This window comes from Heloderma suspectum, chromosome 14 (assembly GCF_057233095.1).
Source record: "Heloderma suspectum isolate Gila_16-S chromosome 14, 16-S_ref, whole genome shotgun sequence".
In the NCBI taxonomy this organism is placed as follows: Eukaryota; Metazoa; Chordata; class Lepidosauria; order Squamata; family Helodermatidae; genus Heloderma; species Heloderma suspectum.
Window position 1 is genome coordinate 7,780,845 of NC_139471.1, and position 14,471 is coordinate 7,795,315.

A 14,471-nucleotide genomic window follows, 5' to 3' on the forward strand; every position below is an offset into this window, starting at 1 on the left:
CCTGTAAACAGAGCCTCACTTCTCAGGCACATCCTAGGCTCTGATAAGATAAACGGTAGCTCGTTAGCATGGGATGTGCTGAGGTGGCGATATCGACCTTTGACTCATCTCACATGCTCAGAGGCCCACTAGCAAAGAAATTGCACTTATAATGAACCTAAAGAGAGCACTGTGGACCTCTAGGCCGCTCTAAAACTACAGGTGACTTGGTTATACTCCTTGGGCCATTACACTGTGTCATCTGTCGGGCATTCCGTAGGTAAATTCGACAATCCGTGGATAAATCACTGTGACCATAGAAACAGATGTCCAGAGCGCCCGGAAGTTCAGGGATGCTGTAGCCCACGTGGCCGAACTCTATGGCCACAGTTGTGTAGCGATGGCTGCAGCAGCCGGCGCAACTCCATTCCCACCACGGTGGCTGCTGGGATACGCAGCTGCAGGAGGACAATGAGGGAACCACAGAGCGGGATGAATAAGGGAACCACGCTGCCCTGCGTGGTTCCCCCCTCGGGGGGGCACATCATGGATTTCCTACCCTTCCCTGCAGCGTGGTTCCGCTACTCACCCTCCCCCCATGACTGTGTGAACAGGCCTGGTGTTTACATTTGCGAATTGCTTGGTGGGCCGTGCTTGACGCCCGTTAACCTCCCTTATCCAGGCTGCCATTTGTACGCCATCAACACCCATCACAGCAACGAACTGCGAATCATCGCAGCGATCCGGAACAAGCTGCTCCTCATCACCAGGAAGTTCCAGCAGTGGGAGGGTCTGAACAGCGCCCCGCTGATGTCTCCGCAGTCGGAGTCCCCCGTTGAGGAATTCCAGTACATCAGGGTAGGTTTGAGGTAAAGCACTGGCAAATTACCGTAGCCCACGCACGCTTGTTTCTTGGAAAGGGGTTCTGGGAGAAACGGCAAGCTGCTGCTTTACATTTCATGGCAAGTCAAACCTTCCTGCTCCCTGAGATCTTCTGGAGAGGGCAAGAGACAGATGATCAAGAGACCCTTGGGGTTGCCACTTCAGACATTCTGGGAGGCCAGGAGAGGCTCAGTCAAGCAGTGGGGTAGTTAGGTAACTTTAGACACTGGAATTAATCGTCTTGCCCCTCTTTAGATGGTAATATGTATTACTTTGCTTGCGTCAAAACGTGGGAAGCCGGCCCTGCTGCGTTTGGGGGGCCCTTCGGCTCATTCTGCTGAGGGCCCTGAACCTCTGCCCCAAAGCCCTGCCCTTGACAGCACCATTGCAATCAAGAGATGCTAGGGTGATATTTCCATAAGGGAGGGATGAGGGAAAGACCTGGCATCCCTTCTAACCAGGTCCAGTGTGCTATCTGGGGTGGTGGCAACTGCTCAAGATAAGAAGAAGAAATCACGAAGTGGCAGGGCTGGGCCGTGGACAGCAGTCTGAGGGGAGTGAAAATCCAGGAGTCATTGGACAAGCCAGTAGTCAGGACCGGAGAGGAAATCAGGACTGAAGGACAAATTAGGAGGCAGGATTGAGAAGCAAAGCAGGGCCAAAGGACACACAAGGACACCCCAGAGCTGAGGAAGTCCTCTTACACTTCTTCTTGTCCAGCAGGAGCCAATGGCCAGCCTTGGTGGGCAGAGTCAGTCCAGGGCCGGAGGGCACTTCATTGTAAGGCTGCCGCCTGCTGTTCAGTGGCTTACCACAGGGGGCAGCTGTCCACCAATGCCAACAGTTCTTGCCAGACATGAAGGCAGGGCCTTCTTTGTGGTGGTGCAGATGGTTGCAGAATACACTCCTGAGGGAGACTTGTGATGCATGGCATCAAAGCCCTGCCCCCAAACTCCCAAAATCTTACTCAGCCACCGCTCTGGCATCTGAGATTCCAACAAGGGTTGCCTGCATGCTACCGAACCAGGAGGTTTATCTCCATCAGGGCTAGAAACCTTCCCCCTGCCTCCCCTTTAAATGAAACATGCCCTTTTGGATCAGACCAAGGGCCTATCTAGTCTAGTCCAGCTGCCTGTTTCACACAGTGGCCATCCAGATGCTTTTGGGAAGACCACAAGCAGGGAATGAGGACAACAGCCGCATCTCTAGTTTTAATTTTAAAAAATTATTATTACCGCATCTTTCCTTAAAAGGCCCTCTGCAACTGGTATTCAGTTTCGCTGCCTCTGAACGTGGACATTCCACTTAGACATCATGACTAATTGTCATTGATAGATGCATTCTCCAAGAATGTGTCTAATTCCCCTTTAAAGCTATCTGAGCCAGTGGCCATCAACATCACATCTTGGGGCAGTGAGTTCCATAAGTTGATTGTGCTGCTGTGCGAACTCCTTTCTTTTGTCCTGAATTTACTGCCCATCAGTTTGAGATGCTAGTGGCCTGCGGGTCCTAGTATCAGAGAGAGAGAGAAAAAACCTCTCTGTGTGCTTTCTCCGTAGCCTGGATATTCTTTGTCAACCTCTTTCATGTCCCTCCTTCCCTCTTTAGTCATCCTTTTCTTAACTAAAAAGCCCCAAATGGTTCAGCCTTCCATAGTATCAGCCCCCTCGATGGATTTGGTTTCTCTTTTTTGCACCCATTTGGTGTCTTGTATCATATTCTTTATTCTTTCCTGCACTCCTGCAAAATTACATGATTCGCAAGCACACACACGCACCGTGCCTTTTGCTGCTCCTGATCCAGTGTTGTCTGGGATGCAGGAGATCTGTTTGTCCGACCCCCCTGTCGTCATGACTTTGGTGGACGGCCCTACGGGAGAAAATGACAACCTGATCTGTGTCGCCTATCGGCACCAGTTCGACTTGATCAACGAGAGCACGGGCGAATCCTACCGGTTACATCATGTTGAATCAAGCAGGGTAGGTTCTTGGCCGTCGCAATAGCAACAACAGGGTTTGCTAAACTGCCATCCCTTGTTTCCTTCCAAAGGACTCGGCCCCAAGGTTGCTTAAGCAAAATGCAGTCCACCTTGCAGCCAGGGCTGTGTTCCAATCAGCACCAGGTGCACACCCCATTGACACAATTCAGGCGTTTCAAAAGAAATCCAAAATCTGGGAACGAATCAGCCAAAATTAAACATTTTTTCCCTCTTGTTTTCTGGGGACTTATGGTGATATCAGTGGGACTGAAACAGGCTCAACTTCACAGCTGGGTCACACGCTCTGTGCCAGGAAAATCCCAATGTGCAATAAACAATAGAAACCATGTACATCTGCAGATGTTTGCTTACATATCCCGTTATGTATTCTACAGCTATAGAGAAGGAGTGTAAATTCTGCAGCAGCGCACTGAAGCCTCACTCCCCGTTGTGTGATGAGGTGGAGAGTACAGGAAGTGTATTATGAAGGAAGTCCACTTCCTTGAGGGTTCTTCAGCTCAGAGAGTTCTTCCCTCTCTAGTGTCTTACGCACTGCAGCGCGGCATCCCAGGTGTAAGATGCCCGGGGCCCATGTACTGCCATCTCCGCTGCTGCTACCAGAAAAATGGGAAGAGCAGGAGCAGTTGTGGGAGGGAACTCAATGGAGGAAGGAGTCCAGGAAGGCGCTCAGACAGTCTTGTGCGCTGGATGATTTCACTGGCAACAGACCAAGTCCAGGCTTCAGAACGGAGCATGGGAAAAGCCGAGCTATTTTCCATCCTTTTTGCAAATGTTTATTTGTTTTATTCTTTCTTTATTTAAAACATTTGTATCCTGCCCTATATCATTAAGATTTCAGGGCGGCATACAGATAAAATCCATTTAAACTGTATAAAAACAATAAATAATTTAAACAGCTAAAAGCATATTAAAGCATTAAACAAGCGAATACCATTAAAAAAAAATCTGAAACAATAAAACAGTTAAAATAGCGTGCAACTTTAGGGAATTCAATTAGCCCTCAAAGGCTTTGGTGAAAAGCCGTGTTTTAACTTGGTGCCGAATGAAATAACTCAGTAGCTCAACTTGAGCAAATAGCTCACTTGTCTGAGCCCAATTCCAAATTAAACTGGGGAGCATGTGTTTTGCACATCACTAGTGAGCAGTAACTGTAACACTATTACAAAAAGTTACAAGGTAGTGGCGGGTACCAGCATTTGGTAATCTTTAATGGGTCAGTGGGAATGGGGCAGGGGAGTGCTCAGAGCGTTTGTAGTAAGCTCATCCTCCAGCCCTCCCACTACCCTTGCCCGTTATCATTGCAGGTTAATTTTGTTGCAGCTATTGATGTGTATGAAGACGGAGAAGCTGGCCTGCTCTTGTGTTATAACTGTAAGTAGCATTGGCTCACTCACTCTAGGGAGCCAGTCTGGTATTTGTCAAAGGCTGCCTTTGGGTTCTGCCTTGCATTGGCATCGAGCTGCCATGAAATTAGTAGAAAGCTTGCTTGGTGCAGGAGAGACGATGAACAAAATGCTCCCTGGCAGTTCACTTTCCAAGCTTGCAGTGGAAGGTCGTGTGGAGGGGGTGGGAAGAGAGAGAGAGAGAGAAGGAAAAGAGAAAGGAAAGGCTGGGTTGCCTGCCAGTTGCACGACATTCTTTCCAGGTTGCGTTGCTCAGATAGAGCATGGTGGTGGGCAGACAACCTCCCAGGTGCATCAAAACAGTTGGCAAAGACCGCAGCAAATGCATGCATTGATGCAGGAGATTAGTGGAGGCTGGTGGTTTGGATAGCTCCTCTAGAGTTCTGACTGGTTCTGGCTGAAACCCGGAGCGGATTCACCACCCCACTGACATTGGAGCCACCAGCCTCCCCCGCATTAGACGTGGCTGCTAAGCAACCTCTCAGGGTTCCCTTCCGTCCTCCATTGGCCTTATGAAATGGGTTGACGGTAGGATGCAGTGGATGGTTCCCGAGCATCTCGTCAAGTGTTGCTCTCCCCATTCCACTGGAAGCGGCAGAACAGCCAGCAGAGGGGAGAATAAGGTGTATAGCTTGACTTGGAGGTCAGAGGGTCAGAAAGCCTTCTACTTCCTGGCCCCTTTAGCCACCACCCCATTTCCCAGTTCCAGTGATTCTGCGTGAGGCTAGCAGAAGATACCTGAAGGAGTGCCTTATCCCACAGCAAATTGCCTGTTCGTTGAGATCTGCAGTTCAGGGCTTCCTGGTTGTTCCGTTGTGTGTACAGGTTGGTCTGATGGCAACCAGGAGAGGGTCTTTTGGCTTGTGGTGCCCCACCATTGGAACTTCCCCTGCTCCTGCAGCATGACGGGTGTCAACCTTGATGATGCTTTGGTTAAAAATATATTTGCTTAGCCAAGTATTTGCTCATTTCAGTGTCTGCTTTAGTGAGATTCCTCGTTTCTGTTGTGGGTTTTTATTTCAGTTTTACTTGTTTTAACGACTTTAGTGCACTGCCATGGCAATTGTTGTTGAAAGCTGGTATATAATTATTTTAAATAAATGAATGAGGTGGTTTGAGACTAACACCCATATTTCAATATACCTTTCCAACCCTGGGGAGCGAGATTATCAGATGAGCAAAGGTCCTCGCAAGTGTGGAGGAGCGAAAGAGCACAGGGAAAGCCAGCTCCAAGTTCCTTCCAAGGTTGTCACCTATTCTACTGGCCCTCTGTGCCTTTGTCATCAGCCAAACTCTCAGAGGGTTAAAAGCAGCTGAAGCCTCTCTCGCCACGATGGCAAGGTTGTGACGGGGAAAAGCTTCACCCCTTTCATTTCTGCAAAAAGTTCTGTCAAAGGCACGGAAGCAGGGCCAGTGAAATAGTTGGCCACTGTAGCTCCATTTGGTTTTTCCGCTGGTCCGATTTCTCCATTTGGTGTCAAGGTCCGTGTCATTTTCTCGCTCAAGGTAATGGGAGCCTCTCGTTACAGATGTCTGCTACTATCGCAAAGTGTGCCCTTTCAACGGGGGCTCGGCTCTGGTGCAGCCATCAGCGTCCGACTTCCATTTCAGCTGGAACCAAGTTCCTTATGCCATTGGTAAGGAAGAAGAGTGATCTGCTGGCCCCTCTCCAAGAGGGCTGCTCAGTTCAGGCCTGTGGGCACACCGCTGGCAGTTCCGCCAAGGAGGGGAGGCTGATCACATGACGCACCTGGTTCTGATCACATGATGCACCTCCCTCAACTCCCACCCTGGGTTCCTGTCTGCTCCTGGATCCAGCACAAGCTGTTGGCTGACGGGCAATCAGGAGAACTTTGGAGCGGACTTCCCCAAACTGCCCTCCGGATATGTCAGACCAGCTCCTGTCCAACACATCTGGAGGGAACCAGGTTGGGGAAGGCAGCTTTAGAGCAGCCCATTGCGTCTGTTTCTCGGTTAAGCCACCCCTTGTCTCTCCTTGCAGTTTGCGCCTTCCCTTATATTTTGGCCTTCACCACCGACTCCATCGAGGTCCGGCTAGTGGTGAATGGGAACCTTGTCCACACAGCCGTGGTCCCGGCGCTTCAGCTGGTGGCATCAAGGGTAAGGAGGCAGGAGGGGGGACAGCTGGGTTCTCGTGGAAAACCCTCCGTCGTACTAGATGTGCCTCTTCTGGGAATGCAGAGGCAAGATAACTTACCCCTTTCATCTAAAGGCTGCAGCGCTTATCTCAGCCTTCCCCAACTGGGACAGTGCTGGCTGGGGATGATGGGGTTGCAGTCCAGCTCACCCAGAGAGTATCAGGTGGGTGAAGGCTGACTGAAGCAATCAGTCAGTCAAAACACATGGAACCTGCAATGAAATGTTGCGGTGCGGCATGCTCCTGTTCAGTGTTCCAATCAAGTCAGCCACGCTCCGTGATACTCCATTCCGTTGATGCTCCCACCAAGTTTTCTATTCCCCGCTCCCATGCTCAGTCCTCTTTGGACTGTTTTGGGGATCTCTCCCCCTCCCAGGCTTGGGGGGGGGGGGTTCCTAAAGATTTTTTGTACTTCTGCAACCCCCCCCCCGCCCCCCTGTCTCCTGATATCTCCTTCTTGTGTGTGGGTTGTACTGTTTTTAGCCAATGAGAGGCAATGGCACTCACTGCCTGAACATTAGAAATAGAGGGAATGATTAACGGATCATTTTTGAAAAAAACACTTTGATTAAATGAAATGGTGTCCCTGATTAAAATCAGGCAGCCAATTTTTTTAAAAAATGAAGTTCTTTCTTAATACATTTTGCTCTTAAAAACTGCAGACGGCTAGCCTCACCTGAGAAGAAGCATTCCCTCTAGCAATAGATTCATCTTAAAACAAAGGAAGCTTCCTCCCCCCCCACTCCCATTAGAATTGTTGTTTTCTCAGATCCAGACTGAATCTATTAAGGCTGCAATCCTATATATAAACACACCCTGGAGTAACAGTATAGGATGCTCACTTACCTGAGAGTGTGTATAAAATACCAGCCTTTTATTCATTTACAGAGCAATCCTCTGCAGGCCTACACACTTACTTGGGAGTAAACCCCATTGAGCAAAGCGGGGCTTATCTCCAAGTAGACATGCATAGGATTGCAATGTACCATTTTTTCCATTGCTTGGCCGTGCTATATATTAGAGACCTATGATAGACCAGGCCAAGAGAATAAGAGTGCCTGAATCGCAAGGATACATCTATAAATCCGTTCTACATTACAATTTCATTAACCAGCATGCCATTTTTGCTCCCACGAGTGAGAGCCGGCAGCATGGTTCACATGTAACGCTAAGGCAGGATTTAGTACTGGGGTCACCAGTGTGGTGCTCATGGGAACTACTGTGCCAGCTTGCAACTTGTTTGGCATGTGCCAGGCTCCCTGCTCCTCCCTGCTGCAAAGCGAAGCACTAGCTTCCAGCACCATCTTCGTTTCCAGGAATGCCTCTGGGCCCCACGTCGTCATATACAAACCAGGAATTGTGGTTTTAAGTCAGACTCTTAGTTTGTTAAACAAGCCAGTTAAACAAACCAGGGTTTGCTGTTGGCTTGTTTAGAGTTTGTTTTAAACCAGCATTCCTGGTTCATATGTAATGACAAGCCAGAAGTTGGAGAAAGCCAAACCAAGTCTTGGTTAAATCTTCCTCCTGGATGTGCAGGAGGAAGAAAGGAGAGGTGGGAGTACAAGGCTTTGCTAGGACTCACAGAAGTTCATCTACATAGCACTAAATTGTGGCTTAGCATTATGTGCAGACACGGACAGTGTCTACGCAGTTGACCATTCCAGTGGATTCTGGTAGCACAAACTGGCCTTGTGAATCTTTCTACACAGATCCACACTGCAACTCAGGTTGCAAGTCTGGGTATCACAGACGTCTGGAACATTCCCCAAGATGTGGTAATTTGCCATCAGGATCAGTGTGGGAGCAGCTGAACAGAACAGGTTGGCCCTGAAAGCAAATCAGTCACTCCTATTACTTGGCCTGGTCTATCATAGGTCTCTATGGCATAGGGCAGCCAGCCAGTTAAAGAAATGCAACAGTGCAGTTTTGTGCATATCTACTCAGAGCTGACTCTCATTATGCTCGGTGGGGCTTACTTCCAAGTAGGTGTGAGTAAGACAACAGCCTTTTAGTCAATTAATCGATTAAATTTGCAAATGAAAAAATTTGTTGTTCAGTTGTGTCCGACTCTTCGTGACCCCATGGACCATAGCACGCCAGGCCTTCCTGTCCTGCGCTCTCTCCCGGAGCGTGCTCAAGTTCATATTCATTGCATCCGTGATGCTCTCTAGCCATCTCATCCTCTGCCGTCCCCTTCTCCTTTTGCCTTCAGTCTTTCCCAGCATCAGGGTCTTTTCCAGGGAGTTTTCTCTTCGCATTAGGTGGCCAAAATATTGGAGCTTCAGCTTCATTATCTGTCCTTCCAATGAGCACTCAGGGTTGATTTCCTTTAGGATGGACTGATTTGACCTCCTTGCAGTCCAGGGGACTCGTAAGAGTCTTCTCCAGCACCACAGTTCGAAAGCATCAATTCTTCGGCGCTCAGCCTTCCTTATAGTCCAGCTCTCACAGCCATACATTACTACTGGGAAAACCAAAGCTTTGATGATACGGACCTTTGTCGGCAAGGTGATGTCTCTGCTTCTTACTATGCTGTCTAGGTTTGCCATAGCTTTCCTCCCAAGGAGCGAGCGTCTTTTAATTTCATGGCTACAGTCACCGTCTGCGGTGATCTTGGAGCCCAAGAAAGTAAAATCTGTCACTGCTTCCATTTCTTCCCCTTCTATATGCCAGGAAGTGATAGGGCCAGATGACATGATCTTAGTTTTTTTAATGTTGAGTTTCAAACCAGCTTTTGCACTCTCCTCTTTCACCCTCAACAAGAGGCTCTTGAGATCCTCTTCGCTTTCTGCCATTAGGGTGGTATCGTCTGCATATCGGAGGTTGTTGATAATTCTCCCGGCAATCTTAATTCCGACCTGTGATTCATCCAACCCGGCATTTCTCATGATGTACTCTGCATATAAGTTAAATAAGCAGGGTGACAATATGCAGCCTTGTCATACTCCTTTCCCAATTTGGAACCAATCGGTTGTTCCATGTCTGGTTCTTACTGTTGCTTCTTGACCCTCGTACAGGTTTCTCAGGAGACAGGTAAGGTGGTCTGGTACTCCCATCACTTTCAGAATTTGCCACAGTTTGTTGTGATCCACACAATCAAAGGCTTTAGCGTAGTCAATGAAGCAGAAATAGACGTTTTTCTGGAATTCTCTTGCTTTCTCCATGATGCAGCGAATGTTGGTGATTTGATCTCTAGTTCCTCTGCCTCTTCTAAACCCAGCTTGTACTTCTGGTAGTTCTTGGTTCGCATACTGCTGAAGCCTAGCTTGTAGGATTTTGAGCATCACCTTGCTGGCATGTGAAATGAGCGCAATGGTGCGGTAGTTTGAACACTCTTTGGCGTTGCCCTTCTTTGGAATTGGAATGTAAACTGACCTTTTCCAGTCTTGTGGCCACTGTTGAGTGTTCCAGATTTGTTGGCATATTGAATGCAGCACTTTAACAGCATCATCTTTTAGGATTTTAAATAGCTCGGCTGGAATACTGTCATCTCCGCTAGCTTTGTTGTTACTAATGCTTCCTAAGGCCCACTTGACTTCACTCTCGAGGATGTCCGGCTCAAGTTCAGTGACCGCACTATCATGGCTATCAGGGACATTCAGATCTTTCCTGTATAGTTCTTCTGTGTATTCTTGCCACCTCTTCTTAATCTCATCTGCTTCTGTTAGGTCCCTGCCTTCTTTGTCCTTTATCATGCCCGTCTTTGCACAAAACGTTCCCTTGAGATCTCCAATTTTCTTGAAGAGATCTCTAGTCTTTCCCATTCTGTTGTTTTCCTCGATTTCTTTGCATTGTTCATTTAAGAAGGCCTTCTTGTCTCTCCTTGCTATTCTCTGGAACTCTGCATTCAGTTGGGTATATCTTCCCCTTTCTCCCTTGCTTTTCGCTGCCCTTCTTTCGTGAGCTACTTGTAAAGCCTCATCAGACAGCCACTTGGCTTTCTTGCATTTCTTTTTCTTTGGGACGGATTTCGTTGTTGCCTCCTGAACAATGTTACGGACCTCCGTCCATAGTTCCTCAGGCACTCTGTCTATCAGGTCTAATCCCTGAAATCTATTCCTCACCTCCACTGTATATTCAGAAGGGATATGATTGAGGTCATACCTGAACGGTTTAGTGGTTTTCCCTACGTTCTTCAATTTAAGCCGAAATTTTGCAAGAAGCAGCTCATGATCTGAGCCACAGTCAGCTCCAGGTCTTGTTTTTACTGACTGTATGGAGCTTCTCCATCTTTGGCTGCAAAGGACATAATCTGATTTCGATATTGACCATCTGGTGACGTCCATGTGTAGAGTCGCCTCTTGTGCTGTTGGAAAAGAGTGTTTGCTATGATCAGCATGTTCTCTTGGCAAAACTCTATTAGCTTTTGTCCTGCTTCATTTTGTACACCAAGGCCATGCCTGCCTGTTATCCCGGTGATTTCTTGACTTCCTACTTTAGCATTCCAATCCCCTATGATGAAGAGGACCTCTTTTTTGGGTGTTAGTTCTAGAAGGTGTTGTAGGTCTTCATAGAACCGATCAACCTCAGCTTCTTCGGCCTCAGTGGTTGGGGCATAGACTTGAATTACTGTGATGTTGAATGGTTTGCCTTGGATTCGTACTGAGATCATTCTATCATTTTTAAGATTGTACCCCAGTACTGCTTTTCCCACCCTTTTGTTGACTATGAGTGCTACTCCATTTCTTCTAAGGGATTCTTGCCCACAATAGTAGATATGATGGTCACCTGAATTAAATTCGCCCATGCCTGTCCATTTTAGTTCGCTGATTCCCAAGATGTCGATGTTCAATCTTGCCATCTCATGTTTGACCACCTCCAGCTTACCTTGATTCATTGATCTGACATTCCAGGTTCCTAAACAATATTGTTCTTTACAGCATCGGATTTTCTTTTCACCGCCAGACACATCCACAGCTGAGTGTCCTTTCGGGTTTGGCCCAGCCGCTTCACTCTTTCTGGCGCTACTTGGAAATACCCTCTGCTCTTCCCCAGTAGCATATTGGACACCTTCCGACCTGAGGGGCTCATCTTCTGGCGTCATCTCTTTTAGCCTTGTGATACGTTCCATGGGGTTTTCTTGGCAAGAATACTGGAGTGGGTTGCCATTTCCTTCTCCAGTGGACCACATTTTGTCAGAACCCTCTGCCATGACCTGTCCGTCTTGGGTGGCCCTGCACGGCATAGCTTATGGCTTCACTGAGTTACGCAAGCCCCTTTGCCACAACAAGGCAGTGATCCATGAAGGGGAATGAAAAAATAGTAGTTCTAAAAAAACCTTCCTTGGTTTTTAAGTTGATGCATGCATCTGTTGCAGATGTGATTTCGGAGTGTGTGTGTTTAACATTTTCATTCAGTTATTGTGGCTAATTCCCAATGATAGGCATGGTTTTTTCTGTGTGTGTGTGTGTGTGTGTGTGTGTGTGTGTTTAAACCAGCATTCCTGCTTTGTATGTAATGACAAGGCAAGAATGGGAAAAAGCCAAGCTAATCCCTGGTTAAGTCCTCTCAACAGTGGTAATTACCCATAATAGCTAAACGGAACCTCCATGTTCAGGAGCAGTATATATCTGAATGCCTGATATTGGGAACAAATGCCAGAAGATGGCTAATATGCCCTCTGTGCACATTTTGCAGGCATATCTGGCCGGCAACATGAATCTTTGGTCTGGTCCAGCAAGAGAATTCTTAAGTCAACAAACAAGGGTCAGAGATGCTGGGAAAGAGGGCATTTCCTATTAATAGATCTGTACAAGCCTCTGGAGAGAAGGAGAGAACCCTCGGCTCTCATCCAGAAACTGGCTCAGGGAAGGTTTTTTTTGCTAAGTCAAACTTCTTTCTCCTTCCAGTCAGATATCTACTTCAAAGCTGCCACAGCAGCGAGTGAACCATCCAACATCAGTTCAAAAGAGACCAGCTCACCCAGTTCCCCTCAGACACTATCAGTTCATGAAATTCCCGTGTTCTCTCCTTCCACAGCAGAAGGTAAGGTAGTGACAGAGCTGGCTCATTACTTCTGCAGCAGATTCAGCGAACACCACCTGTCTTCAGCTTTTTCAGGCCTGAAACCTACCTTTAATCCCAAAGGTGCAACATGTGTGCTTCACTTTTCATTTTAATTTTTTTCCTTCTTTTTTTGTTACCAAGTTATGTCCATCTTTCTCCTTCTGTCTGTAAGACGTGATCCCTGATTGGCTGGGATCTGATAAAAAGGTGGAGACGGCTCATTTAATAACTCTGTAGCAAGGGTGAGCGGGGTTTTCTTTGACACTTTTGGCTTGTCATGCAAGGATAAATGTTGCAGCTGCTGAAATTCTTCTACACAACTGTTAAAAGTAAGAAATTAGGTCTCAGCCAGGCCCTTCAGTGGGAGCAATTGCCCCAGGTGTTGCACATGGGAGGGCTTTGATCAGTACACTCTGAGAAGAGAAGGAAGGGGCACCTAAATGAATATTCATCCCCCAAGACTTAAACACATTCAGCCGTGTTGAAAATGCCCCCTCCCTTTTGGGCACTTTTTCCAGCATTAGGTCAAAAGAAAGCAAAAGTGTGTGTCTGTTGAGCGTGAAGATGGTACTTCCAAGCGGCTGCTTTGTTGTCCTCGGCAATGTCAGCGCACAGCCAGCTGTGGCTATGTACCATTGTGATGTCATTCCATTCACTACAGGATCCCCAGTTGGCTGGGATTGCTCAGGTGACTGTTCCTGGGAAGAAGACCTGTCACTTTTAAACATGATGCTATTTAAAAAAAAGATTGGGGAAATACTGACTGTGCAGAGGCATGCAAAAAGTTTTTTTTAAAGGTTAATATTCTAATTGAATGGAGAGAGTTGAGGAATTCCCCCCGCCCCCAATGAACATTTGGCACTTCTGTCCTTCTTTGCATCTGGTAACTCTCTGTTTCTCTCCTCTCTCTGTCTTTGTCTTCTTCCTTCTCTTTAAAAACCCTCTCAACAACAACAAAATGTGGTGGTGCAACTCATGCTTTTCCACATCTTGCTCTTGACCCATCGGCTGAAAACAGTTGAGCTAAGCGTCCCTCAAGGGGCCGCTCCCAAGGCCAAAGATTCCTTCCTTCCCTCTACTCACAAACTGGTCTGGAGTAGTTAGGCTAGTAATTAGACTGTTGGGTTTGCTGAGGCAAAGAGATAGTTTGCCTAAGCTTGTAAGCAGTCCTTCACCCGCTCGCCTATGGCAATTAAAACTCTGTCTCCAGATGAGTAGGCAAGGAAAATTTCACAGAACTGTCAAGTGGCATGCTGTCATCAGAGCTGAGCCATAGGCAACTGTCACATGGAAGCCAAGAGCCTGTGAAGACAACCACTGTGCAGGCAAAGTCCTAGCCAGAATGGAAGCGATAGCCCTTCCTGTTGCAGAGAGCCACTCCACCACCCGGGCAGATGTACAGAGAGCCACAGCTTGCCAGCTCCAGCCCTGGCTGCTCCTGAACAGCCACAGATTACTAAATCACATGCTTGTGGGCAGGTAGGACTAGTGGAAGTTTTTCATGGGCCACCAGCCTAACTGCCAGGCCACTGCAGCCACTTTTAGACTCCTAGAAGAGTAGGGTTGGGAAGGGCCTACAAGACCATCAAGTCCAACCCCCTGCTCGACGCAGGAATGGGGTCAAGGATCCTTCTTTTTCTTGTCATTCCAGGTGAAGCTCTGTGCAAAAACATCTACAAAATCCCCCTCAGCAACCTGGTTGGCAGGAGCATCGAACGGCCGCTCAAGTCCCCCCTGGTTCCGAAAGTCATCACCACCCCGACATCTGCTGGCGGCATCTCCATCCCAGTTGCTCCTTCCCTGTCTTTGTCCCGCATAGAGATAAAAGAAATTGCAAACAGAACACGCAAAGAGTTGCTCGGTAAAGCCCGCACGTCTCCTGAACCCAACAGGAGCTTTAGTGTCACACTGTGTAGCTTTCTCAGAGAGCAGCTTCCGGTCACAGGTTCACAGACGACTGCCTTGGTCCTGTTTTGAGAGAAGGTTTCCCAGGCTTAAGAATGAGAGCCAGCCTATTCCATTTGTAGGCCCAGCACAGCTGTCT

The 14,471-nt window shown here is 47.8% G+C and overlaps 1 protein-coding gene across 1 annotated transcript in view; it reads left to right on the forward strand.

The window, feature by feature from the left end:
• The window catches only part of GARNL3 (GTPase activating Rap/RanGAP domain like 3), a 136,441-nt gene that overhangs the window by 112,938 nt on the left and 9,032 nt on the right, over positions 1-14,471 (forward strand). Inside the window, exons 21-27 of the mRNA XM_084821505.1 lie at positions 662-837; positions 2,682-2,840; positions 4,165-4,231; positions 5,793-5,900; positions 6,266-6,384; positions 12,271-12,406; positions 14,079-14,288. Of these exons, the coding sequence (XP_084677631.1) occupies positions 662-837; positions 2,682-2,840; positions 4,165-4,231; positions 5,793-5,900; positions 6,266-6,384; positions 12,271-12,406; positions 14,079-14,288 (975 nt within the window). The remainder of the gene's footprint in view (positions 1-661; positions 838-2,681; positions 2,841-4,164; positions 4,232-5,792; positions 5,901-6,265; positions 6,385-12,270; positions 12,407-14,078; positions 14,289-14,471) is intronic.